This window comes from Anser anser (assembly GCF_964211835.1).
Source record: "Anser anser genome assembly, chromosome: 7".
Taxonomy (NCBI): Eukaryota; Metazoa; Chordata; class Aves; order Anseriformes; family Anatidae; genus Anser; species Anser anser.
Genome location: NC_139727.1, coordinates 28,166,261 through 28,192,374, shown reverse-complemented (window position 1 = coordinate 28,192,374; position 26,114 = coordinate 28,166,261). Strand labels below are relative to the sequence as shown.

The 26,114-nt window shown below is 55.6% G+C and overlaps 4 protein-coding genes across 7 annotated transcripts in view; 1 reads left to right on the top strand and 3 right to left on the bottom strand.

The window, feature by feature from the left end:
• Window positions 1-12,535, bottom strand: part of CNNM2 (cyclin and CBS domain divalent metal cation transport mediator 2) — a 121,424-nt gene extending 108,889 nt beyond the window's left edge. Inside the window, exon 1 of one of the 3 annotated variants that reach the window (XR_014587046.1) lies at window positions 10,735-12,535. Coding sequence is in view for 2 of the 3 variants with exons in the window: in XM_083845019.1 (XP_083701145.1) it covers window positions 10,735-12,388 (1,654 nt within the window). In the remaining variant the exon portion in view is untranslated. The remainder of the gene's footprint in view (window positions 1-10,734) is intronic. The other 2 variants (XM_083845019.1, XM_083845020.1) reach the window with 2 other exon arrangements.
• A 2,135-nt stretch (window positions 12,536-14,670) lies between these two features.
• AS3MT (arsenite methyltransferase) lies at window positions 14,671-18,752 on the bottom strand. Its single transcript, XM_083844821.1, has 11 exons — window positions 18,665-18,752; window positions 18,254-18,324; window positions 17,648-17,775; window positions 17,400-17,550; window positions 17,185-17,321; window positions 16,864-16,933; window positions 16,615-16,696; window positions 16,401-16,532; window positions 16,160-16,302; window positions 15,633-15,767; window positions 14,671-14,880 (listed from the first exon to the last, which is right to left on the bottom strand). Coding segments are annotated over exons 1-11 (1,149 nt in total). The 5' UTR covers window positions 18,666-18,752; the 3' UTR covers window positions 14,671-14,781.
• Window positions 18,753-20,069: 1,317 nt separating this feature from the next.
• BORCS7 (BLOC-1 related complex subunit 7) lies at window positions 20,070-22,353 on the bottom strand. The gene is made up of 5 exons (XM_083844829.1): window positions 22,165-22,353; window positions 21,740-21,802; window positions 21,511-21,554; window positions 21,042-21,062; window positions 20,070-20,633 (listed from the first exon to the last, which is right to left on the bottom strand). The coding sequence occupies exons 1-5, from the start codon at window positions 22,303-22,305 to the stop codon at window positions 20,582-20,584; spliced, it is 321 nt and encodes a 106-aa protein (XP_083700955.1). The 5' UTR covers window positions 22,306-22,353; the 3' UTR covers window positions 20,070-20,581.
• A 778-nt stretch (window positions 22,354-23,131) lies between these two features.
• On the top strand, window positions 23,132-25,782 carry CYP17A1 (cytochrome P450 family 17 subfamily A member 1). 2 transcript variants are annotated; one of them, XM_083844811.1, is made up of 8 exons: window positions 23,132-23,469; window positions 23,570-23,708; window positions 23,917-24,146; window positions 24,281-24,367; window positions 24,443-24,652; window positions 24,855-25,024; window positions 25,095-25,198; window positions 25,399-25,782. In XM_083844811.1, exons 1-8 carry the CDS (start codon window positions 23,158-23,160, stop codon window positions 25,665-25,667), a joined length of 1,521 nt encoding a protein of 506 aa, XP_083700937.1. In that variant the 5' UTR covers window positions 23,132-23,157; the 3' UTR covers window positions 25,668-25,782. The 2 variants fall into 2 exon arrangements, with proteins under 2 accessions (XP_083700937.1, XP_083700938.1); XM_083844812.1 differs by lacking the exon at window positions 25,095-25,198.
• Window positions 25,783-26,114: the final 332 nt, after the last annotated feature.

The window sequence follows — 26,114 nt, the reverse complement described above, 5'->3', positions numbered from 1 at the left end:
ATGATTTACAAAGAAGAAACGTATTAAGGCCTCTTACCACTGGACCATGTTCAAACAGCATGCAAGTAACAAATCCAAACCCAGCTTTCAGGCCAGGAGTCAGAAAAGCGCCTTCGACACTCACACGTATGTGCATCTTCCCCCCTCCCCACCCCTTTACCCAGCCTCTCTCACACACATAAAAGAGAAAGCTTGTTCAAAGTTTATAGCAAAAACTGGAAAATTCAAAACAGCTGTTCTGGAAAGCAAGAAAAACATTAGCAGAATAGAGCCGCTGACATCAGAGCTCTCCTGGTAGACATCTCATCCTATACACAGCAGGTGTGCTCCTGCAGAGAGGAGGAGAGATCGGGATTCCCATCTGTGATGCATCACAGAGCACAGGGAATCCTTCAGCCCCACCTTTAACCCCAGGGGCATTGGGGAAAGCAGGAAGAAAGCTACTGTATTCGCTCCACGTTGGCTGCACACCCTACAACTGCACTGACAGGTTCAACCCTGTGATTGGCATTAAGCAACAGATTGTTGTAGATCTTGGAGACTGCATCCATTAGGAAGGTAATTAAGTCTTTTCACTGCCCCAGCTGCCTTCCTCAAACTCTAACCTCGGGGGATTCCCACGTTGGGAAGCCTCAGCCTGCCTTCACCCCCCAGCAGGGCTGCCTACAGGGCAAACTGTGCAACTCCTTGGTTTCCAGGTTCCCTTCGGAGCCTGCTGTCAGTACAACACGAGATGGATTAAACCAGTAAGCTACTGGCAAAGCAATCCCACATTGGCAATCACAAGATGTCCCCCCACCTCGGTCCTTCGTAAAATGAACGGAAAGACCTACAAAACTGTCAGTCCTAAATTACGACAGAGAAGAGATGACTTTATCACTTGATCATATGGAAAAGGAATAAAACTTGGGATCTTGTGATCTATGTAACGGTCACATGAAAACATATGATACAAGAAAGTTTTTAACCTTGTCATTGCTCCTGCGAATGAGCACTCAAACATCTAGTAACTGATGGAGAGTCTGAAGTACTGCACAGGATTTTCAATAGGAGAAACTGAATGATATTGATAGGGATCTTGGTTTCTCTGGGAGAAACCCCATCCATGTAGTTTTGGGGGAATGCTTGCACTAAGAAGGAAAAACACTCCCAGCAGTGTGAAGTCCTAGAATTCAGCTCTGCGGTTATCAGTGTTTTCAACCCTAACCACCCCAAAAGGCTCTGGGCAAACTAGAATACCAAGAAGAAGATAAAAGTTATTTTCCACAAGGGCAGGGAACCAACATGCAGCAACGGTCAACTCACGCTTGTAGAGCTGTATAAATCCCATACGGCTACAGCAGTGCAGCCCATACTACGAGCTACTCAAACAAGAACTACCCTGCCCCCCGGTGAGGGATCCCTTATTCCTCCCCTCCGCTGGAGGAAAGCAAGACCTAGTCAGAAAGTCTTCATAAACCCACTGCCTTCAGAGAGGCTCTTCCACCCACCCTCACCCCATCACACTACATCAACACAAACACACCAAATTAAAAGCTGAAAGCCAAAGTTTTATCTGCACACATACCTCAGTTACAAGGGGAAAATAAAACAACACAAATTCACACAGCAAAACATATCGGACTAATTTACCCATCTTAGAGCAAAAACAACTTGGTGACGTCCCTTGGAGTTCAAGCCAGAGCTACTGAATAACTCACAACTCAGGCCTATTCAGCTAGCACAAATTTAACCGAGGGCTCTTACTGGATGCCCTAATACTAAATTAAGGCCCGTCTGCACTTGCTGCGTACAGGAATTGTAACTAAGTGCTGTACTTGCTTCAAACGGAAAGATGTCCCAGGCTAGATAGGAAGAAGTAAGCCTGCAGCTTGCCTAAACCCCACAGCCACACCTACTCCCGGTGCCAGATTATAAATTTTTATCAAGAACAAGTTCACACCGGCAGAAGATTGTCTTCCCTTTTTTGTAGGAGACTGGAAATCGCTGACAAGCAATTCACAAGCAATAAAAGTGGGCAACCCGATCATCCCTGTCCTCACGTAACCGCTGCATGGGAAGGGGGCCTGCAGGCTTGTTTTCAGGGCTGCACTTTGAACCCCCCCCCCCCCCGAGCAAAGGGCAGGCGGGACAACCTTCTGAAAGCGGGAGGTGGAATACTGGACGGAAACCAGACATGGCAAGATCATTCTTAAAATTGTTTGCTGGCAGCAGAGTATCCAACTGAGAGGCAGAGTCAGCATTTCATTGCTCTGATGACCCACGGACTAGTAGGGGAAAAAAAAAAAAGCTTTGTTCACCTCCACAAAGATCAACAGTCGTGGATGGCTCCGTCATATCGCTGCAAGAGATTATACCACCATAAAAGCTCACTATAAAAGAACAACTTTCATTCACGCTTCATGTGGGAGAGAACCTCAAGCAAGGAAGAGCCCAGCCTTGATGACACGGCTCAGCCTGCGGAGAGCAACGTTACGACACCACTCTCAGGATCCCTTTAGGACTGCCAGCGAAGGAATGGTGCAATCCCAACGGAAAGCATCACAGAACAAAAATATACCGATCTTTTGTATTAAATGTATGTGCTCATCTTCTGGCCCCAGCTCCTTTGGCTGGAGCAAAGCTCCTGCTTGGTTAATCAGTAACTGCAGGAGAAGCGCGTTAGCTTACAACTCCAGGCCTCGGTAATCACCAGGTTTCAGTTCCCAGGTTGACAGGCATCACACTCTTCCCTTCAAATTACAATTCCTCCATGAGAAGGGCTGCTGTTTCAAGTTTAAACACTGAAATTCCTTGTACCCAACCACATTTACAAGCAAAATGCTTCAACACAAAGGGACAACAAAGTCCCATTCACACAAGCTTTCCTAGCGCTGAGGTTTCTGCTCAATCTAGGCCTTGGGTATTTGAAGACAACTCCGTTACAAGACAAGTTGCTTTCCTTGTATACATTTACTAGACCTCTCAAGCTGATATCATCACTGGTAGGTAGAGAGCAAGATTGACTCATGTCTTTAAACCACAAAGATAACCACAAACGCCCATGTAAGAATCCTAATTTCCAACACGCCAGCCAAGCCAACCAAAGAAATCTCTCTTGCATTTACAGGTTGTGTGCTGACACACAATCACCAAAGGCAGACAATCCTCGTGATGTCCCACAGACAACGCAGAAGTGTGGCAAATCCTGAAAAATCCCTCTTCTGTTCAGTGAAAATTGGCTGCCTACCAGAAGTCTGCAAGGCTCCCAGGCAGCTTTAACACAAAACATGAGAACAATGGCTCGAAGGTCTCCAAGGGCCCCTACTCATGACTCTCCAGAACAGAAAGCTAGCACAGACAGGATTGTAAACAGCAGAGAGTACTTTTCAGTAGAGCAGGACAAAAAATAAAAATAAAATGGGAGAGTTTGTAGAGACAAGCTTGGAAATAATCAAAGCCTCTACGTTACTGGGAACCAGGAATGGAAAGATGAGCTGCCCAAGCCATTGTGTTAATGCAGCTCTACTGGCAAGATGAAGCACCAGCCAGATCCTCTCCAAGCACAATGGCCTTTGGTCTGAGAGAGGGATCTCTACCTTCTCTGCTGTGATCTTGCAACCTTGTGTTTCCAGCTGAACCGCTCAGTGGGGACCTGATTCTTCCAAGCTCACTTTGTGAAAGATGCTGTATGGTTGAGAGCCCTTGAGTCATCACATTACTGATTTTCTTTCAGATGCTATAGGAAATCTTTTAGTTTCTCTGTCTAAACCCATAATAATACACTTTGAGGATTCAGATCTTCATTACTACATGCTGTACAAGACGACATTTAGAACCTGAAGGAACTTCTCAACTTACCTGTCCCAAGCCATCTGTTTCTCTTCCCTACACCCACCTCTCTATAAGAAGACCTATACTAAGGTGACCAGGCCATCTCTACCCCTTAGAGTTCCTTAACAGCTTCCCTTCACGCCCTTCTCACAGATGTCTTGTATACCATCACGCTTGGCCCTAGTTTATTCCCAGCATGGCTCCTCCTGCCAGCAGCTACTGGGCCATGCTGGTTCCTAGGCCAAGGGAAAAGGCAGATTCCACCTGAAGAAAGCTACTGACAGATTTACACATCTCACTTCAACTACAGGTAATCATAGAAAAAGTAAAACAAAAAGCATCATTAGATGGTCCTGAAATGACTCAGTGACCTTGGCAGGAGCCAGGCTGAATCAACTGGCTGATCTGAGATTTTTTGCCATATGCTGTTCACTGTAGCTCGTTAGCACCAAGTGTTTGTACTCCCATTTGTAGCTGGTAGGCTGTATTTGAGGATTTTGTCAAATTAACAGGAGTGCCAGGTCACGCACACCAGGGTATGGTTCAGAGTACTGCAGAACCTTGTGTTGAGGACTAGCTTTTCGAGCTCCATTAATGAAACTGAGAGACTCCACATTAGAAGTGCAATTGGTTGAGGCACGTAAGCAAATGAAAAAGAGTTCTTCTTAAATATTAACGGAAAAAGAAATGTAGGATGAGATATAGACTCATTCAACACACCGCTCAGCCTCTCCGTTCATTCTAGACCCATTTTATGGTACCTAGGCAGCTGTAAAACTGACTTACAGCTCTTAATATTAAGCATACTTTGCAAAGCGTTTAGAAGAGGTGAGGTGACTAACTCCCTCCTTTACTCTATTGCCAGCTAGAGCGATGCTACAGCCTGCAAAAAATAAACCTATCGTTGGATCGCTTTGCTGCTGAGCTCTCCTGCAATCGCACGTGCTAATGGCTCCATATTTAGGCATCAGAACAGATTTCATACGTGAAATAAAAAAGAACGATGGGTCTAATACATTAGGTTAACAAAAGGATGATTTTGTCCCAAATATTTGCTTTGGCACAGAGCACTGAAGAGGCTGATAAGAGTATCTCAAGTTCACTTACTCAATTACAGGGCTACCCAGAGGTCTTGAACAGACAGTCTGTGATCACATAATTAGAAACGGCATTATAATGCTTCCATACTAGTGTCAAATAATAGTTGTACAGGCAGCCTCCGCTGCAGTATTTACTAGCTTTGACTGAACAGCAAAATAGCAATAGCGTTTCCACAGTTCCCAGCATTTTCCAGAGATGACGATCAGAATCGCAACCTTTAGATCCATCTCCTTCTGCCACTCACATTACAAAGCAACTGATGGGAGATACCACGCTATTGCTGCTCGCCCACACACAAGAGCTGACAAAGCTTCAGCGTTGATTAGACACGCTCGCAGAAAGAAACAAACATCTAAGACGATTTATTAAAGACAATATCTTTAGTTTCAGAAGCTCTTGAATTGCAGCTTGATGAGATCACCAAGCTTCCAGGGGGAACAAAACACATTTCCTCTTTTCTAGCACTCTTTCTCTCTGTCACTGATTTTACACCCTTGTAGTTGACTGATGTTCACAGAGTGATCTGCTCCTCAGTACCTCACGTTGGCAGAGAAATACTGAAACTCAAAAAAATCTCAGCCCTGGAAGGAATCCGCAATGGTTACACTACCCGACCACTTTGCTGTACTACTGAATTTGCTCAGAAGTCAACATTTTGCCTCTTCTCTCCGTTCTGCTTCAAAACTGGCCAGGAAATGCAGCTGACAGCACAGACTGACCTGAAATTTGTAGCTGTGCCTATTACAGGTAGCCTTTACAGACAGAGAGAAAGCAGATAGGAACCTGGCTCACTTGTGGAATTCACCCCAGTGGGTGCAGGAGTTTGCTAACTTGGAGAACACTGTGGGGAAAATGGCAACAGCTTGTCTTTGTTGACTAATGAGACTCTAATGATGAGTTAAAAAGCAATCGAAGAATGATGCCAAACACACGTGTCAAATTCAGACCTGTACTGCTCTGAACATTTCAGGCATTGAATTTGCTTACTTCCTTCCGTGATCCATGTTTCACTCTGCCCTCAGCAGCAGAACAGAGCCTCCAGCTGGGCTCCTCACCACAGCCAGGCTGACAAAGCACTGCTGCTCTCCAGCACCATCTCTCCTTCTCCTAGGCCCACAAAAGCATCCCAGCAGGGAGCCCCAGGAGAGCTGGAGCTGCCCTTGAACGCATTCCCCAGGAACAAACCTGCAGGCACATCATACTAAGTCTTCTGTATCTTGGTGGCAAATTCCCTAATTGTTGCCCTGTTCTCTTCACACAAGAATTCTTCGTGCTGGACCTCAACACCTTTATCTTTATGTGAATTCTCCTCAGAGGATCAGCGGAGATGCCTTTTTTTAGCCAAGCGGCCTTGAAAACAATATTGTTTTCCAAGAAGGAGTTTTACATGCCTTTGATAATTCCAGAAGGGATTTACGTAGTTTCTTCCAGTTCCTCGTAATGCTGCAGTCACAGCCTAAACAGAAAAACAGCTTCAGAGACAAACAACCTGTTAGACGAACCAGAAAACAAGCATTCAGATCCCTTAAATAAAGTTTACTTATGGGAAGCCTGGACTCAGATTCAGCAGGATGGGAACCCATGAAACCTGAAAGAGACCAGGAAAGAAGCGAGCTGCAAGCGTGGGTTGGAGTTGCAGCAGAAAGGTAAGCGACCTAATAATAAAGAGAGCTCAGACCACAATAACAGCAATGCAGAGCTTTGGATTTGTGGGCTACCAATCACTCGCCGTCCCTCCCCTCAAAAGTAAGGGTTTCAGGTTCCTGGGCCATGGCTTTCTTGGGAGTGGGAGGAAGAACTGGAAAAGAAATAGGACCCTGAGAAAAAAATTGGTCCATGTCCACACTAAACAGACACACTCTTAATGACAGACAATAAAAATCAACAGAGCGTGAATAAAAGATCCTCAAGTTAAATCTGACAAGGTTTTTAGGGGAGAAAAATCTTTTAAGGTTCAGTTGGCAGTAATTTTAATAAGGAATCTAGGAATTTTCTTAAGGCCGCCATGTGATTCAGAGAATAAGAGCTCAGGACTGCTGCACGCAGTTACCATGACTTCTTTGTACTAGGTTATTAACTCTGATCTTCAGTATAACATAATACCAGAGACAGATACAAATACGATCAAAACATACAACTCAAAGATCTCCAAGTACGGATAAGGATGACTCTGACTGAGAAACTGCCGCGCTACAAAGCTGTCCAGGCCACCACGAAAACAGCTGTACAATGGCTGGTAGAAAGAGGGCCTGTCTTAGAATATTAATATTAGAAAACAAGGCTTTGCAAGGTGAATTCTTGTAACTCTGGCATTCAGAGAGCTAGAAATGGAACACTTTAGATTTAGGATCACACACGAGAAGATCCACCAGTGAAAAATAGCACAAGCAAGTGCCAGAGACTTAGGAAAACCGTCAAGATAACAACAACAACAAAAACACTTATTATCAAGGGAAGAGACACCAGATGAGACAGTCCACAGCTTCTTTCCAGAAATGACTTTGATGCTCATTCACTCCCTGCTGCACCTTAGGAGCCAGGATACTAATTGATCCTGAAGGAGATGACGCCTTGCTCCCCTTTACAGCAACAGCCAGCAATAAGTTATTTCAAACAAGATGCTTCTTTGTGCTGAGCAAAGTCAGGCAGGTCCTTCCCTTGACCAATGGAAAGGGTACCTTGTACCTCCTTGCATTAACGTGGAGTTGAACAGATTGAATTCAAGTAAGCTGAACGCCCAGTCTGCACAACTAGCTGGCAAATGGATTTGAGTGAGGTCCGTTGACAGGAATAGAAAGTTACTCCACTTTCAAAAGCTTTTTATTTATTTTAAAATAAACAATGCTTTTTAGAAGAGAAGCTTTTTAGCAGGCTGCCTCAGAAGTCATGTTTATTCATACTTCAAGAGATTAGAGTAACAAGGGAATGGGAATGTGCTGCAGCTCTCTTAAAATTAAGTTTCTTGCCTGGCAGCATAGAGGTGAAACATATATTCGTTTTGCAACTGTGGGCAAAGAACATTAATAATACGCTCACCACCAAATCCTCCAGCTGCCCAACCTAAGCCAGTACAAAACTACCAGTTTCATCCGCCACAACACCATAAGGACATGTATCCTGCCGTGCTTGGCTTTTCGTCTCTTCCCTGTCAGGCTCCAATTGATGTTTGGGGTAAGTATATTTTGTTCCTTCCCCAAAAAGTGAGCTTCAAAACCCCATCCTCTCGGCTAATTCCTAAACTTCCTAAAAAAAAAAAAAAAAGCCTCTTTCCTTGAACAGATTAAAGCCTTTAACTGACGGCAGCGCTATCACACGAGCTGCTTGCTGCACCGAACAGGGTTGTAGCCACCTGGGTGGGAGAAAGGCACGCGAGAGCTTTGGAGCAAACCTACTGCGGTGGAAGGTCAACGTGGTGGGAAAGGGGCAATTAAAAACCGTAAGCTTATTTATTTTCAACGCTTTACCAGAGAACAACATGCAATTTGATTCTCACCCTTAATTTGTACATTCTCACGGGAATTTGGCAAGGTTGCTGTGCAGAAAGGAGTTTGAAGAACTCTTGCAAAAGACACCGCGCTATGCCAGATCAAGCAAGCTATCAGTTATTTACATTCATTTCAAAGGACAAAGGAAGCTATTTGTTTCCACCATATCTGCATGTTTAAAGAAAAACCAGTTAAGACGGAACTAGTCCTAACACCAGGGCTTGTCAATACACACCAACCAGCACAGCTGTCCTGGAGTAAATATGAGGCACGGTCAAACTATCCCAAATTAATCCACTACTACAGGGATTGCTCCAGAATGCAGTGGTCGCAGGAGGGCATTAGGAAGTCATCCTAAACTTGTGCTACTGGGAATTTACCTGGTGCAGGCAAGGGAAGTCCTCTGGCTGTCAGCAAAAGCAACCTCTGGTCTGTACCTTCCAAGCAACCCAGGAGAATTAAGGAGCCTATTTTAAGCACAAATTTCAGGAACTGCAAAGAGGCCTATTTGGCTTTGCCACACTTGCAGGATTAAAATGCCTGATTCTCCCAGCTATTAAATAAAAGGGCTCCTATTTTTAAACACACAGGAGTGTTTCACCTCCTTCAGACAGGGAAATAAAGTATGCAACATTCATTTCTTCAGATACATTGCTACAAACAAAGCTAGAAAAAAAAAATCAGAGGTCCGGCTGCAGGTTAAGAACCCTGTCGTGCTACCTGGAGTCAGAGTAACGGAGGGAAAAGAACTGCAGGCCTGCACGCACAGCAGAACCCACCTTTACCAGCCAGCAGTTAAGTGACATAATTGAGCTTCCCAGATCTGAGCTGCAGATTCTGCAGCACAGAAACCACAGGCGAGGCTCTCCCACATCTCCTGCTCAACAGCTCCGAACCAGCGTAAGATTTCCCCATCACCACACCGAGAGAGAAAGAACTATGCAGAACAACTGCTGTTCTGGTCAGCAAAAAGCAGGAGTACCTTCACCTTCCATCTGAGAAAGAAAAGTGAGGATGCCAAAGGAATAACCCTCTGAATCCCCTAAATTGGGTTAAGCAGGTAGAAACAGATCAAATACCACAGTATGTGGACCAAACAGTACCTGGAAATCTAAACAGAAAATTAAATTTGATACCTAGAAAAAACATTCATCAACTTACCAAGGTATCTTCAAGAGAATTCTGCATTTGATAAAAGGCTAATTTAACTTTTCCCCGTCAGCCTAACTGTGGTACCAATGCAGCTATGAAGATCTCTTTCAGTCAGATCATCTCTCAGAGACAGAACCGCTCGACGGCACATTGCTCTGAGCTCCCATGGGTATGATTGCTCCGTGGCACTCACTTTACCTTCAGTTACCAGCATGACGGTCTGCAAGTACCTAACTGATCAGAAATTTCACTTACTATTTCCTTTAAAGCACTTTCTTGCACAGGGCATAGGACCTGCGTTATTATTTGGCTCGCAGAGAGGAACAGATTCAAAAAGGGAAAAAAAGTTGTGTTTCTTTTTCTTTTCCTCATAAGCAAAGGCTTATAATAAGAATTAACGCACATCTGTCAGGAGAACACCTCCCACAATTAAGACAGAAAGCCCCCATCCAGTTCTGAAGCAATGAATACAAACACTAGACCAGAGATGTAGAAGGGCTCACGTGTTTGCACGGCTGAACCTGTGGTCCTTGGGGTAGAGGAGAGCCTAGGTAAGAAGGCCTGTAACCCCGACGTGCCACCCGGACAGGTGCATTCAAACATATTTTAAGACCCTGGAACTATTTATGGGTTCCCAGATCAAAGCATCAATCAGAATAACTGTAACACGAGCACAGGGCTGAAGTCAGCCAGCCGAGCCGATGAATGGAGTGAAAACGCCGTGTTTATCTCAGCACGTGTGTGCACTCTAAGCCGGAAAGACAGGAGTGACCTACACGAGCAGCCCACCCGCTCCTCGCTGTCAGGCCAGCTGAAAAAGCACAGAGAGGACTGAGCCAAGTAACGGGCGCGCATTCGTGTCAACAGTTCCCACTATAACGTGCAGATGAGTGGAAAAAGAAAAAAAAAAAAAAAAAGCAGCCTTGCTTGGCACGATGCCCACCCACACAGCCCAGTAGTGGGGAAAAGAGGCAGGGGGCGCAGACCATCAACCAGCCGTGGCTCAGCCTTCTGGGTCAGGGAGCTGGCAGACGCCTAAATTCAGGCCCCTCTGTCCCAAGCGCACTTTCCCAAAGCCTCTGCGAGGTGAAGCAGCGAGGGCTCCCCGCAGAGCACCCTTGTCGGGGGTGCTCCCCGCCACCGAGCTGCGCCTGCCACCCCCGGGGCCCTGCCATCATCCCACCTTTCTTGAACTCCTCCAGCATGGCGTCGAGCTTGGTGTCGTTGAAGACAAAGTGCAGCGGGTGGTTGTAGAACCGGGTGATGGTCTTGAGCGGCGTGCAGTCGTCAGGGTCCACAAAAGCCAGGTCCTTAACGAAGAGCAGGTCCACGATGTTGGAGCGGTCACCCTCGAAAACGGGGATGCGGGTGTAGCCGCTCTCCATGATCTCGGACATGGTGTTGAAGTCGAGCACGGCCTCGGCTGCGATCATGAAGCAGTCCCGGAGCGGAGTCATCACGTCCTCCACCGTCTTGGTGCGCAGCTCCAGGGCTCCTTGGATGATGTTGAGCTCCTCCTTGACCAGATCGTTGTAAGGGTCAGTGACCCGCAGCATCTCCAGCAGCTTCTCCCGGTTATAGACGGTGCCGATCTCCTGGCCCAGGACGCAGTCCAGCAGCTTGCTGACGGGGTAGGAGGCCGGGAAGGTCATCATCATGAAAAACTTGGTGAGGAAGATGGTGTTGGCGCCCACGGCCAGGCCGTGCCGGGAGCAGATGGCCTGCGGCACGATCTCGCCGAAGATGACGATGCCGATGGTGGAGACCACCACGGCCACCAGCCCGGAGCCGGCGATGTCGTCCAGCAGGATGGTCAGCGTGGTGTTGACCAGGACGTTGCCCAGCAGGAGGGAGCACAGCAGGTAGTTGCCCTGGCGGCGCACGGGCTCTATGCGCTTGGCGTAGTTCTTCTCCTTGTCCGTGCCGCAGTTCTGCACGATGCGCAGCTCCATGGGGTCCAGCGCCATGAGGCCCAGGTTGAGGCCGCTGAACATGCCCGAGAGGCAGAGCAGGAGCGAGATGAAGATCACCTGCAGCCAGAAGGGCAGCAGGAACTTCTTCTCCTCCCCGACGATCATCTTGGTGTCCTCTCCGTCGTGGTAGATCCAGGTGGTCTCCCCCCAGGGCGGGGGTCCCGCGGGTCCCTCGGCACCCACCAACCCGCCGGCGGCCCCGGGCCCCAGGGCGGCGGCGGCGGGGGCCGAGACGGAGGTGCACAGGTAGTAGGACTTGCTCTTCTCCGTCTTGCGCAGGGGCTTGATCTCGATCTCGATGATGCCCGACGTGCGGCGGTTGAGCACGATGTGCGGCAGGATGATGATGTCCGACGTGCGGATGCCGCAGCGCTGCGGGGCTCCGCCGCCCCCTCCTCCTCCTCCTCCTCCTCCTCCACCTCCTCCTCCTCCTCCGCCCGTCGAGGAGCCGACTCCGCCGCCTCTCCCCACCGCCGCCGCCGCCGCCCCCCCGTCGGCCGCCGCCGCCCGGCCGCCGCCCCGCCGCCGCTCGTGCTCGGTGAAGGCGATGCGCGACCAGGTCTCGTTGTTGATGTTCTGCCCGTACACCCGCAGCTTGACCCGCGTCCGCTCGCTCACCCGCAGCGCGCCCCCCTCCATGAAGGAGACGTCGTCCGTGTCCTCCAGCCGCAGCCCGATGATCACCGTCTCCTCCGCCGACGGCGACGAGGCGGCGGGCGGAGCGGCGGCGGAGGCGGCGGGCGGCCGGCGGCCCAGGCAGCAGCAGCCGAGCAGCAGCAGCAGCAGCAGCAGCGGCGGCGGCGGCAGCGGTCCCCGCGCCCCCCGGCCGCCCCCCGCCATGTTCCCCCCGGGCAGCGCGGCCATCTTTAGTCAGGGCTCGGCGCCGCCGCCGCCCCGCATCGCCCGCGGCGTGCCCCGGCTGCCACCGGTGGCGGTGCTGGCGGTGGCGGTGGCGGGCGGGCACGGCTGCCCGCGGGACCCGACGGGCGGCGACTGCCGGGCCGGGCCGAGCCGAGCGCCGCCTGGAGCCGCGGCCCTCCCCGCCCCGCCCCGCCCCGCTCCGCCTCGCCCGGGCGGGGCCTCGGCCAACGGCCGCCAACCGCCGACCGACAACCGCCGCGGGGGCGGGGCCGCCCGCGCGCCCCTCCGCCAATCGCCGCCCGCCGCCCGCCCCGCCGGCGGCCGCCGCGGCCCCCCCCGGGGCGCGTGACTCCGGTGTGGGCGCCGCGGCCGAGGGGGCGGGGCCGGCCCGAGGGAGACGGCCAATAGCGGCGGGGCTGGGGGGTGGGGGGGCGGGGATGCCGAGGGGCGCGACCAATGGCGGGGCGGCACCGGCAGCGGGGCCGGGGGGCGCGGAGCTCGGCGGGGGACGGCGACGGGGACGGCGACGGGGACGCGGACGCGGACGCGGACGGGACGGGACCGGCCCGCTCCGTTCCGTTCCGTTCCGTTCCGTTCCGTTCCCCCCGGCCCCCCCCTGCCGCAGCCCGGGGCCCCGCCGCCCCCGGTGAGCGGTGTCGCAGCTCCCCCTGGCGGCCGTGTGGGGCGAGGGGACGGGGAAGGGGGGGGGGGCACACATCGTGGGGAGGGCCGGCCCCGGGAGCCGGGGAATTATGAAGGGAAAAGCAAAGAAAATCGAAAAAAAACCCACAAAAATAAATAAAACAAAACGAAATTAAATTAAATAAAAAAATAAAATAATAATACAAGATAAAATGTTTAAATAAAATTAATAAAATAAAGTAATGAAATAAAGTAATGAAATAAAGTAATGAAATAAGACAAAAATAAAAACATAAAATAAAACAAAATAGTAAGATAAATACAAAATGAAAAAGAAAAAGAAACAAAATAATAATTTTATTTAAAAAGAAACAAAATAAAATAATAAAACAATGTTATATGGTTTTTCTAGTCAAAAAAAGTCAAAAATGAATAAAACAAAATAAAGTAACAAAATAAAATATTAAAATAAAATATTAAAATAAAATAAAATAATAAAATAAAACAAAAAATAATAAAACAAATACAAAATGGAAAAAATGAAAAAAAATAAAAGAAAATAAAATATTTTTTTAAGAAACAAAATAATAAAATATTTTTCAAAAAGAAACAAAACAAAATAATAAAATAAAACCACAGACGAGGAGTTATGGTTTTTCCAAGCACGCCGCTCTGCGGCCCTAAACCCGACCACTTGCAAGCTCCCGCGCACCGAACCGTGCGGATTCATGGGCCTATCCGAACCCAAAAGGTCGGGCTGGCGAGGCGACTTGCCAGGAAACCATATTGACGGGCATTATTTATGGGTTTAATCCCCAAACCGGGGATTAATCGCTCCCCTGTTTCGCTCCTGGCAGAGATCAGGGTAAGCAGTGCGGGGCGCTTAGGAAACCCTTTCTGTGACCGGGAACTGCTCTTACAGGCCTCGTACCTTTGTAAAATCCCGCAAGGATCTCCTCCCACACACGGCCTGATGGGGCCAAGACGCGGGTCAAATGGCAGAGAGGGGATTTTGGTCCCTCCCGGGTGATCGGGGCACGAGGAGGGGTGGAAACGTTCCCTCACGGCTCAGCTCATCCAGGGACGTGGATGGCATTGGGACATGGGCGCCGCTCCGCAGCCCGGTATCGGGGCAGGTGGGACGCGGGAGCTGGGCAGCCACGGTGCGGGATTTCCAGAACCGCCGCATTTCCCCGCACAGCTCTGCGGGTGCGAGGCTTGCACCGCGCGCAGGGCTTCCCGCTAGATGGAGGCCGGGGGAAAAATAAACCTCAGCAGCGCTGCACGGGGAAAGGGAGAAGAAATCCCACGCCGGGGACAGGCTGTGGGGCTGCCCTCTGCCTGAGGGACGGTTTCAGAAAAAGCAACGGGGTGGGGTGTGCGTGCAGGGGGCTTTGGGGGGCTCAAAGCAGAGCTGGACTGGTACGTGGAGGTACACGGTGCAGGGTGCTGGGAAATCCCACACGAGGGGACGCACAGCTCCCTTCCCGCAGAGAACATCCCTCTCCGCGTGCCCCACAGGGAGCGAGGGGACCTACAGGGCGCTGCCCGGCCCCACCGCAGCACAGCCTGCCCCGCCAGCCCCGCTGTGTTCACACCGAGACTCAAAAACACGGCACCCCGCAGGCTCCAACCCCACAGCGTTTCATCTCGGCCATTTATTTCTATTTTTTCCCTGGCGAAAACCACACGCCCTGTGGGCCGCGGCCCCCTGCCCCGCTGGCACCCAGCGGCACGGGGGCATCGCTCGCCGCTCAGCAGCAGCCCCGGGGCCCGCAGGCGCCAGCGGGACCGCAGGCAGGAGCCGGGGCCGCCAGCTTCTCCAGCAGCAGGAAGGGGTCGCAGATCTTCTCCTGGAGGGCAGAGAAGAAGCCAGAACAGGATCAGGCCACAGGGAAACAAGAGGCCCCCCACGGAAGCAGCATTTCCCCACCGCTTGTTCCCTGCCACCGTCGGGATCATCCTGGTGGCTTTTCCCTGCCCTAAGGAGGACGCTGAGGGTTTCTGTGGGGACTTTCACTCTGCTTTTATCTGAGGAATGCCTTCTGCTTGGACAGGGACCCAAGACCCCAGTACAAGGCTGCGCTCCAGGGACACGCAGCTGCAGGGCTTTATCTCCCTTGCCTACTGATGACCCCTGCTGGCCCGTCTGAAAGGCCGGCCGTGGGGCCGAGGAGGGAGGCTTCCAGCAGATAAAGGTGCTTCGGGCTGTGGGGTCAGGGCCGGCGGCCAGGGCCCAGAGCTCGCAGCAGCAGCGAGGAGCAGCTGGGGTGGTCACTGCACCCCGCGGCAGGAAGGACCCGTCCCCATGGAGACCTCAGGCCTGCCCAGCCATCAGCCCCAGCACCCCCCGTGGGCATGAGGGGCAACGGGCCCTCACGCCTCGCACAGCAGACCCCTTTGGAGGGCTCCATCCTGCACCGGAGGACCGTTGCAGGGCACTGGGCACCATCCACGGTGTCCCGTGGGCTCCTGCTTGGCCCCAAAGCCACAAGTCTCCTGTTACCATGTCACTGCCCCTCTGGTGCCTCAGAGGACCCCTCCTGCTAGCAAGGGACAGCAGTGTCCCCAGCCCCAAACCCAGCACGGAGCTGCTGCTACCAACCTTCACCCTCCTGCCACAGCAGCCCTGGGGTGCGGCGGCGGCGGCCCCGCCGGCTCGGATGAGGAACTCCTCCGCAAACCTGGAGCTGCGCAGTACCGCGGCCGTCTCGGCATCCACATCCACCGCCTCTCCTTCCTGGGGACAGGGCGACAGTCACGGGGCTGGGGCCTGGGGTGCACGGACCAGAGTCCCCCAGCCGCCCAGCCAGATGATGGGGGGACTGAAAGCAGGGCCCAGCCTGGCCCAAAGACTGGAGAAACGCCCACAGGGAGCAAGCAGCGGGCTCCAAACCGCCTGGTGAAGCCACCAGGGACGTCCTGGTCTCATCTTCACCCCCAACACAATGCACAGCTCTGTCTCCCTCTCCCTGCCCTATTTGCAGTTCTGGTTTATATGGCCCCCATCCACCACCCCCTCCACCAGACCTAATCCCCCAAACTACACACTGCATCAGTGCTGCCCCATCCCCAGTCCTTCAGGCCAGGTCTGCTCGCCATCCCCAGAAGCCCAAACGCACCTCCCCGTACCTTGAAGGTGAAGTTGGCGTCGAACACCAGCTCTCGCTCGTGTCCCACGATCCCACCATTGTAGATGACCTGGCCCAGCCCGGCCCGGCTGTTCCCCGGCACCTTGAAGAGCCGAAATGTGGCGGAGACGAAGCGGCAGTCCCCTGCAAGGGAGAGGCCGGTGGGTCAGGTGCTGAGCACGGGGTCCCAGCACCTCTCCCCATGGCCAAAAAGAGCCAGCACTCCCCGGCAGGACCCTCACCGACGACGCCCTCCAGCTCCTTGTCCCCGATGGTGATGGGGCTGGCGGTGACCAGGCGCGGGGGGCTGAAGCCCACCTCCTCAGCGATGCTGTACAGGTCTCCCCAAAACAGGGCTCCCGCCAGGCACTCCCCTGGCACAACAGCACGCACACGGGTGACACAAGGCAAAAGCTCCCCGTCCCGTGCCGCCCCACATCCTGGAGCCCTACGCACCCCACAGCACCCTGTGCTTCCTCACGGCCTCGCTCAGGCGCTGGCTGGCGTAGACGTCGCTGAAGTACATCTCTCCGCCGGGCTGGAAGGCAGCGAGGAGTGAGCAGGATGCGATGGGGCAAAATGGGCTGGGAAAGGGCTGTGCTGGAGCGATGGCCCCCAGAACCCCCCCCAGCCTGCTGCACCCCGCTTGCTGCATCCCGGTGGCACCCCACGACATGGCAGCCCCAGCCCCGCTCCGCTCCCCACCTTCAGCACGCGATAGGCCTCCCGCAGCACGGCCCTCTTGTCGGGGGCGAGGTTGATCACGCAGTTGGAGCTGGGGAGGAGGAGACCAAGGCTCATTTGCACCATCATCTCGTACGCTCAGCGCCGCCGGCTGCTGCACAGCCTGTCGCTCAGTGCAGGATTCAACCACAAAAAGGGCAGTTCCCATACTCCCAGGCCCTAGCCCAGATCCTCCTTGGATTCTTCCCTTTCCTCACACGTGGCTGAAGCAAGCAACTCAGGGGGATGTGGGTGCAGACCCCACACAGCCCTGGACGGCGTGGTCCCCTGCAGGGTACCTACATGACGATATCGTAGCTCTCATCGGCCAGCCCGGCATCACCCAGCTTCTCCATGTAGCCCTGGAGGAAGTCCACGTTCGGCTTTTGGTAGCCAAACTTCTCCATGTGATACGCGATGTGCTTCTTTGCCACCTCGACCTGGGAGCAGGAAGGGAATGAACATGGGGGGACATGGAGAGGGGACAAAGCAAGCCCACGGGTGTCCCCGTGCCGTACCTGGCCCTCGGTCATGTCGATGCCGGTGACGTGGCCCCGCTCCCCAACCAGCTGGCTCAGCAGGTAGCAGTCCCTGCCGCTGCCGCTGCCCAGGTCCAGGATCCTGCACGCCGTCAGGCACTCGGGGACGACCAGACCACAGCCATAGTACCTGGGGGAGCCGGGCTGAGTCAGGGTGCGGGTGCTCCTGCCACCTGGGGGCTGCAGCCCACGGGGAGGTGGCAGCAGGGGGAAGCCCCAGGTCTCACCTGGCCACCACCTCCTCGTGGACACGCTCCAGAGCATCTCTGATCACCTTGGGGACCGGCCTGGCCGAGGTGACGCAAGCGTTGGTTTTCAGGTCCTCCGACTTCTGCAGCTCTTTGCCATAGTAATCCTGAGGTGGGAAGGACAGAGGCCACCCTACTACAGCAAGCTGGGCCACGGTGACTCCGTGGGGTCACAAAACATTGGATCATGCTTGTACTCTGCTTACACTTGCCCCCAGGGCCCTCTGGCACTGCACCCAGCTAAAAATCAGGCTAACATACCCACCCTCCCTGGTTTCCCCTGCTTGTATGCACGGGAGGGGATTTCATTGCTGTTTGCAATAATTTTGCAGGCCACGGATGCTGTTTCCCTGACTTGGGGGTGCATGCAACAAGGGCAGAGAAACACAGGTTTGCTCAGCTCCCTCCTCATCCCCACAGGGAAATGAGCAAAGTGCCTGCTCCAAAACCCCGCTGGCAGCAGCCAAATGCCCTTAGCACTCTCCCTTAGGTCCCCAAATGAGCTTTGTCCTCTGACTGTGGCAGGCGTCCTGGCACTGCCTGGGCTCGCTGCTCCCTCCACGGCTGCCCCGCTCGCCCCCTCACCTGCACCTCGCGGTGGATCTGCTCCTGGGGGATCCGCTCGCGGGGGATCTGCTCCCCACACGGCGCAGCCACTGCAGCAACGGGAGTACAGGGTTGGTGCCGACGCCACCACCGCGGGCACCGCACCAGGCCCTTCCCCAAGGCCCTCACCCACTCCCCCCTCCCCAAAATATGGGAGGTTGCCCCCCCCCAGCAACCCCCGGGGAGACCCCAACCCAAATCCTAGTGGGAAGAGCACCCCCAGCCAACATCCCCCCCACCAAAACACCCTGACCCTGGCTGCCCTGGAGGGACTACCCCCAAGGACGTCCCTGCAGGGCGAATCCCAACCCTCCTCAGCACCCCATGGGGTCCCCCCCACAGGGCCCCGGCACCCTGGAACCGGAGCCCCGGGGAGCCTCGGTGCCTTACTGCCTCCGGCTGCAGCGCCTCGGCCACGCTCCGCCCCGGCGCCCTGCGCCGCCCCGGGCCTGGCTTCCGCCCGACACCAGCTCCTGCCAGGCCCGAGACATGGGTAAAAAACCCGGGTACACGGCCACGCTCGCTACCAGCACCCACGGTGTCACCTCACACCCACAGCCTCAGCCCTTGGATGCCCCCACCCTGCTGTGTCCTGTCCCCCGCTCCGTCTCCTGCTCACCCCAAACACAGGGAGACCCCTGTGTGATGCCCCAGCCCCTGCAGAGGACGGGAGCTCGCAGGGAAAAAGGCTGCCTGCTTCTCCAGAAGCTGGGGGAAAAGCTTCTCTCCCAAAACGCAGCTGTGAGGCCACGGATCAGGAACCCCCCGGGCACAAACAGACCCCAGTGCCCCCATCCTTTAGGCATCACCTCACGGCAGCCCCTGCAGCACAGCCCCTGCTACCAAGGTAAGCAGGCACAGGAGGTGAAAAGATTAGACTTAAAAGAACGGAAGCTGAAATCCAAGCCTTTATAACAAAGCAAATCATTTCGGCTCTTTAAGCCCTCTGCAGCTGCATCCTTGCCAGGGCAGAGGCGCAGCACACAGGAGAAACTCACAGCACCGCTGGGCACCTCCACGGGGCTGCAGATTTGGTGCCACAAGGTGAGGCCAAGCAGGGAAAGACCTTGGAGGGGTGGTGAGGGTAAAACCAGGCAAAGAGGTTGTGCCACACGGAACCGCACCCCAGCAGCACCTCGCTGCAGGAACACAGCAGGCTGATCCCCGCTCCCAACCTGCCTTCTTGTATCAGCTGATGAAAAGCACACGGGCAAACGAGTGCTTCCAGCGTGCTCCAAGTGCTCCGGGTAAGTGACTCAATGAAAAACAAGACACAATATTTATAGTCCGGACCCCATCTCACTGCCCAGGAAGCAAACGGGAGCCCAGTCACTCAGCCATCGACACAGAGCCGTGCAGAACTGAATACACTGGCTCTTGATTTTCTTTTACATCTCACTGCCTGCTTCCCAGCTGTGCCTCTGGACACCTTCCCAATCAGATAGACATACACACTTTCAAGGCTGCTTAATCAAAAGCTGGAGCAGCAACCCAGAACAGGAATGTGGTTGAAGGCCGAAGGCAGTACAGATGGGTTGGCAAAGGGATGACGTTCCAAGCTCTGGCTTTGTGGAAAATAAGATAACCTCTGAGCAGGATGCTCGCCAAGGCATGTCCAGCTGGACCAGGGACAGAGGTGTCTGCCCAGATCCACGCTTTCCAAAATTCTGGTCTTGGACAGGCACCTCAGTCCACTCTGAAGCACCTCTCACTCACCCAGCCACTTACAGCTCCCACTGATTAACGTGCCCTAAATAAATTGCACCGACCATCTGTGTCTAAATAAGGACCCGTGTCAAACTTCAGGCACCTGTATTTAAAACCCACATCTCTGATTTGTACATTTATTGGGAGGGGGGGAGCTACTTTGTATGAAAACTCTGTCTCTGTGCTTGCTGGTTGCTGGCAGGCACAAGCAGCACTATTCCGTCATCTTACAGGAGACGAATGCTAACGGAGCAGAGCTTAGATGGGAAATAAAATCATCCCGCTCCGCCTGTGAAAAACATTGGACAGCCGACCATCTCGTGTGACACACAGGAAGCAAGCGAACGCAGGGCTTGTTGGGGGAAGTGAACTTTCTGCTAAGTTTGTTTCAGTCACACGTGGGGAAGCAGGAGAGCGTTCTGGAGACAGAGACGTGGATGGGACCGCGTGAGAGGGGCCCACACGTTCAGGAATGTGCGCTCTGCACGTATCCCAGCTGGCACCCAGCACCGTCCAGACACAGGTCTGAGCCCCGGTGAGGAAAGGATGCCTGGCTGCCCTCAGTGCCAGTCGAGAAGTCCTCGTGCCTTCAGCCACGCTTCATTTTAGCAAGTGACTCAGCTGGTCCCGCAGGTTCGATGACTGCTCAACACTGGGGACAAAACAAGAAGAGGTTCACAGTGAGATTTGCTGCCCAGGGAGCACCCAAGGGACCAGAACAGCTCTGTCACTGACACTACAGAAAAGAGAAATGCCGGGGTTCCCCACGCCACCTCCATGTGCCCACAAGGCAAACCACACTTTGGGTACTCGTGCATGCTAATGAGAGAATCAGAAGTTTAAAATAAAATCATCCCTTCACCCAAGTTCTCGTCTCTTCACAGTACTGACCTTCACAGCAGTGAAATGCTATCTTGCTGGGCCAGCATGTTTCAAAAGCAGCTGCAAAAACCTTCCAGCTGCATTCTCTCCCCCCCCTCCATATTACTCTTTCCTTCCCCATCAACCGCTATGTGCTGTTTCCCATGTCCTCTTGGCATTCCCTCAGCTAGGTACTCACTTCTTCTGAATTGCTTCCTGCCTAGATGAGAAAAAGAGAGAAAAGAGCATTAGAAAAGCACAAATTTCTGCAACTGGGTTCACTTGATGTTGATGAACAGGGACTCAAACAAGGGCTCAGGAGGCCAAAACCCTCATGTGTGCCCGCATTAAGCCCAGAGCGGAAAGCAGAGGCACTAATTTCTCCCCCTTAGTCCTAGATGCATTGCACGTTCTCACCGGAGACCTAGCGCATAGCAAACAGGAGGCAAAAATCTCAGCTCCCACCCCAAAACAGCCTCATCCGTATCACTGGATGTTGGAGGGAGTACAAGATCCCATTTCCAGGGTCTGCCCAGCTTTGGGGAGCCGGGCAAACGGGATCAGCCTGAGCGGCCTCCATGCAAAGCCTGCGCAGTCCTTATGAAGAAGGGGAAGGGATGAATGGCACAGCTCAGCTCCCCGCAGAGCTGGTGGTGCCCCCTACTTACTGGTACTGTAGGTGAGTGGTTATTATGGCCATTTTCCTTAGGCTCTGTGGAAAACAAGACAAAGAACGAATGTTTTGTTCATCAGCAGCTTTGCTCCGCCCGTCAGCCCCACACCACGCGCACGTATTTCATTTCAGGGCTCCGGTCGCGTGTTTAGCCCCCATTCTCCCAACCCTTCTCCCCCCTTTCCTAATAAAAAGGCTATTTTGCAGTGCCAGGCACAGCTTACGTCCTCCGAGTGCAGGATGGCGTCCTCCTGCAGCACCATGTTCCTCGCGGCCTGCCCCAGGAGCTACGAGACAAAAGGACAGAGCTGCCAGACCCAAACCGGCCGCCCCAAGGGGCCAGGAGCTGCCCTCGGGACTACATCTCCCAGCATGCCCCGCGCCCCACCTACACCTCCCGGCGCACCCCGCACACCCCCGCTGCCTACATCTCCCAGCACGCCCCGCGCCCCGCACCGCCCGCAGCTCCCGGTGTCCCCGCCGAGCAGCCGGTGGCTCGCAGCTTCCCGGCAGGGCCGCCCCGGGGGGGGGGGACACGGAGCCGGGCCGGGCCGGCCCCTCCACCGCCCCTCCGCTCTTCCCCGAGGGCCCCGCGGCCGCGTTGCATGCCGGGCCTTGTAGTCCGCCGCTGGCGGCGCCCGCCGCTCACCTCGGCGCTGCGGGAGCCCTTCAGCACCTGCTTGGTGAGGGCGATGACGTCGGTGCCGCAGCTCGTCACCTTCTCGGTCAGCAGCCCCTTCACCGAGTGCCCGAACCGCGCCTGGGCCTCCGCCGCGCCGCCCGCCGCCATCTTGCCCGCGGCACGCCCCGCCACCGCCGCGGCGCTACGGGCAGCGCGGAGGGACAGAAGAGGCGGGAAGGCGAAGGGCGGGGGGGTGCCAGTGGTGACCAGTGCTGCCCAGTACTGACCGGTCCTGCACCATATTGCCCAGTGCTGCCCAGTACTAACCAGTTCAAACCACTCCTGCACCATATCGCCCAGTGCTCCCCAGTACTAACCAGTACTAGCCAGTTCTGCACCACATTGCACAGTGATGCCCAGTATTGCCCAGTACTAGCCAGTACTGACCAGTCCTGCACCATATTGCCCAGTGCTGCCCAGTACTCACCAGTCCTGCACCGTATTGCCCAATGTTGCCCAGGACTGTCCAGTGCTGCCCAGTGCTGCCCGGGCATCCCAGTGCTGCCCAGTGCTGCCCAGTACTAACCAGTTCAAACCACTCCTGCACCATATCGCCCAGTGCTGCCCAGTATTGCTCAGTGCTGCCCAGTACTAACCAATTCAAACCAGTCCTGCACCATATTGCCCAATTCTTCCCAGTATTGCCCGGGCATCCCAGTGCTGCCCAGTGCTGCCCAGTGCCCCAGCCCCTCTCGGGCACCAGGAGGGTCTCACAGCGTGTCAGCAGCCCCCAGCCCTCCCCCGTCCCCAGCCCCGGTCACTGCACCCAGAGGAGCCCCCGGGGGCTCCCCCCATGCTCCCAGCCCCTCCGCCCTCTCCCCAGCTGCCGAGCTGGCCCAGCGCCCGTCACGGCCCGCCGCCATCCCCCCGATAAGCAGCCGAGCCCGTCCCAGGGTCAAGGGGACGCTGCCGGGCGGGTATAAAGGAGCGGGGGCCGCACAGCCCCGCAGCCGCCCCACCATGCTGCCGCTGGCCGCCCTGCTGCTGTGCCTGGCCCTGCTGTGCACCTGGGGGCTGGCACGCCGGCGGGGTCCCACGGGGACGGGGACGGGGCGGCTGCGGAGCCTGCCAGCCCTGCCGCTGGTGGGGAGCCTGCTGCAGCTGGCCGGGCACCCCCAGCTCCACCTGCGGCTCTGGCGCCTGCAGGGCCGCTACGGCAGCCTCTACGGGCTCTGGATGGGCTCCCACTACGTGGTGGTGGTCAACAGCTACCAGCACGCCAGGGAGGTGCTGCTGAAGAAGGGGAAGGCTTTCGCCGGACGGCCCCGCACCGTGAGTCGGGGGGATGGCTTCGGGGGATCCCCCGGTGCGGGGCGAGGATGCTGCGGGGCTGCCTGGCAGCAGGGTGACCCCGTGGCCGTGTGCCCCGCAGGTGACCACGGACCTGCTGTCCCGGGGGGGCAAGGACATCGCCTTCGCCAGCTACAGCCCCCTCTGGAAGTTCCAGCGCAAGCTGGTGCACGCCGCCCTCTCCATGTTCGGGGAGGGCTCGCTCGCCCTCGAGAAGATCAGTAAGTGTCCCCCGCCACCCCGCTATCACGTGTGTGTGTCTTTTCTGTCCTCATTGCACCTCCCGGCCTCTCTGCTCCATCCTACCCCAAACATCCTCCCTGCTGCCCAGCCCCTCAGGCTCAGCCCCTGCTGGAGGTGCCTCCTGCCACCCCCTTGGCCACCCCCAGGGCTCAGCGTCCCCTCTCCTGCCTCTCCTTCCCCAAAAAGTCTGCCAGGAGGCCGCGTCCCTGTGTGAGACGCTCAGCGCCGCGCAGGATGCAGCCCTGGACATGGCCCCGGAGCTCACGCGGGCCGTCACCAACGTGGTCTGCTCCCTCTGCTTCAACTCCTCCTACCGGCGCGGGGACCCCGAGTTCGAGGCCATGCTGGAGTACAGCCAGGGCATCGTGGACACCGTGGCCAAGGAGAGCTTGGTGGACATCTTCCCCTGGCTCCAGGTGAGCGTGGACACAGGCACTGCGTGGTCTTCTCATGAGGGAAGAGAGGAAGGAGCTGGGGTGTGCCCTGCAGGAGGGAGCTAACGCTGGGCTGAGCTGGAGCCCTTTGCTGTAACGGGGCTTTTCTCCCCCAGATCTTCCCCAACAAGGACTTGGCCCTGCTGAAGAAGTGCCTCAAGGTCAGGGACGAGCTGCTCCAGCAGAAGTTCACCGAACACAAGGTGCCGAAGGGGCTGGGACAGGGGGCTGCGGGGTGCTGGAGCTGAGGTGGGGGGCTCACCTGTGTCCCCTGGCAGGAAGCCTTCTGTGGGGACAGCGTGAGGGACCTCATGGATGCCCTCCTGCAAGTGAGGCTCAGCGCCGAGAACAACAGCCCGCCGGCACCGGGGCTGGAGCTGACAGACGACCACCTCCTCATGACGGTGGGGGACATCTTTGGGGCTGGCGTGGAGACCACCACGACCGTGCTCAAGTGGACTGTGCTCTACCTGCTCCACTACCCTGAGGTAAGGTCTGTGCCCCATGGGTCTCCCTCCTGCACCAGGGGCATCGGAGGGGGCTTTGGGGAAGGATAATGCCAAGAGAGATGTCAGGCTCTTGGAATAAGTGCTATCAAGCTGTGAGGAGCACTTTTCTTCTGCCCTCATCACCTGCTAGGACGTGCTGGCGGTGCTGGGTGCTCACGCCCAGCCCTTGCTCCCCTCCCAGGTCCAGAGGAAGATCCAGGAGGAGATGGACCAGAAAATCGGCCTGGCCCGTCACCCCCACCTCAGCGACCGCCCGCTGCTGCCCTACCTGGAGGCCACCATCAGCGAAGTGCTGCGCATCCGGCCCGTGTCCCCCCTGCTCATCCCACACGTGTCCCTCACCGACACCAGGTGAGACCACCGGCGCGTGGGCAGAGGCGGCGGGCGGGAGCGGCCCCCTCACGCCGTGTTCTCCCCGCAGCATCGGGGAGTACGCCATCCCCAAGGGCGCCAGGGTCGTCATCAACCTCTGGTCCGTGCACCACGATGAGAAGGAGTGGGACAAGCCCGAGGAGTTCAACCCCGGTGGGTTGCGTGCCCTGTGGTGTGGGGGGCACAGCAGGAGAGGGGCCAGGAGCTCACGTCCTGCTTCCCCCCCGTCCGGGGAGCTTGTGCCCGCCTTGCCCTGCTCCTGCTGCTGGCAGGAGGGACACGCAGGGGCTGAATTTGGGCAGGCGTCAGGCAGAAAGGGACCGATCCCCTCAGCGTGCCCCTTCTCCTTGCAGGCCGCTTCCTGGACGAGCAGGGCCAGCACATCCACTCGCCCTCGCCCAGCTACCTGCCCTTCGGGGCCGGGATCCGCGTGTGCCTGGGCGAAGTCCTGGCCAAGATGGAGCTGTTTCTCTTCCTGGCCTGGGTGCTGCAGAGGTTCACGCTCGAGTGCCCCCAGGACCAGCCCCTGCCCTCGCTGGAGGGCAAGTTCGGCGTCGTGCTGCAGGTGCAGAAGTTTCGGGTGAAGGCCAGGCTGCGGGAGGCCTGGAGGGCGGCCTCGTGACGGGGACACCCCGCATCCCGTGCGATGGTGGGGTGAGGTGGGTGGATGCCACAGAGCCTTCACCCTGCCTGCCTGGTGGATGCGAGGCTGCCTGAATAAAGCCATTCCCAACCCAGCACGGCTCCGGCTGCTTTTTGGGCAGGTGACAGAGGGCAGGAGCGGGTGGGAAGGTGCCTGAGGCTTGTGGCGGCCCCAAAACCTCACGTGTGTGCTGGGCTGAGATGCCACGGCCCCTCTGCGTGGCTGCTGGGGGGAGAAGGTCCCCCCCACCCCATCCCTGAGCTGGGGACAGCGTGCTCCCTCTGCCTGGGACCTGCTTCACACAGGGAAAAGAAGGAAACAGCTTAAATATTCCTGCTGCTTTACTCCTGCCTGGCTCCCTCTGTGCACAGACACACACCGCTGCACGCACCTGCACACATACGGGGGGGTGTGCCCGTGCCTGCA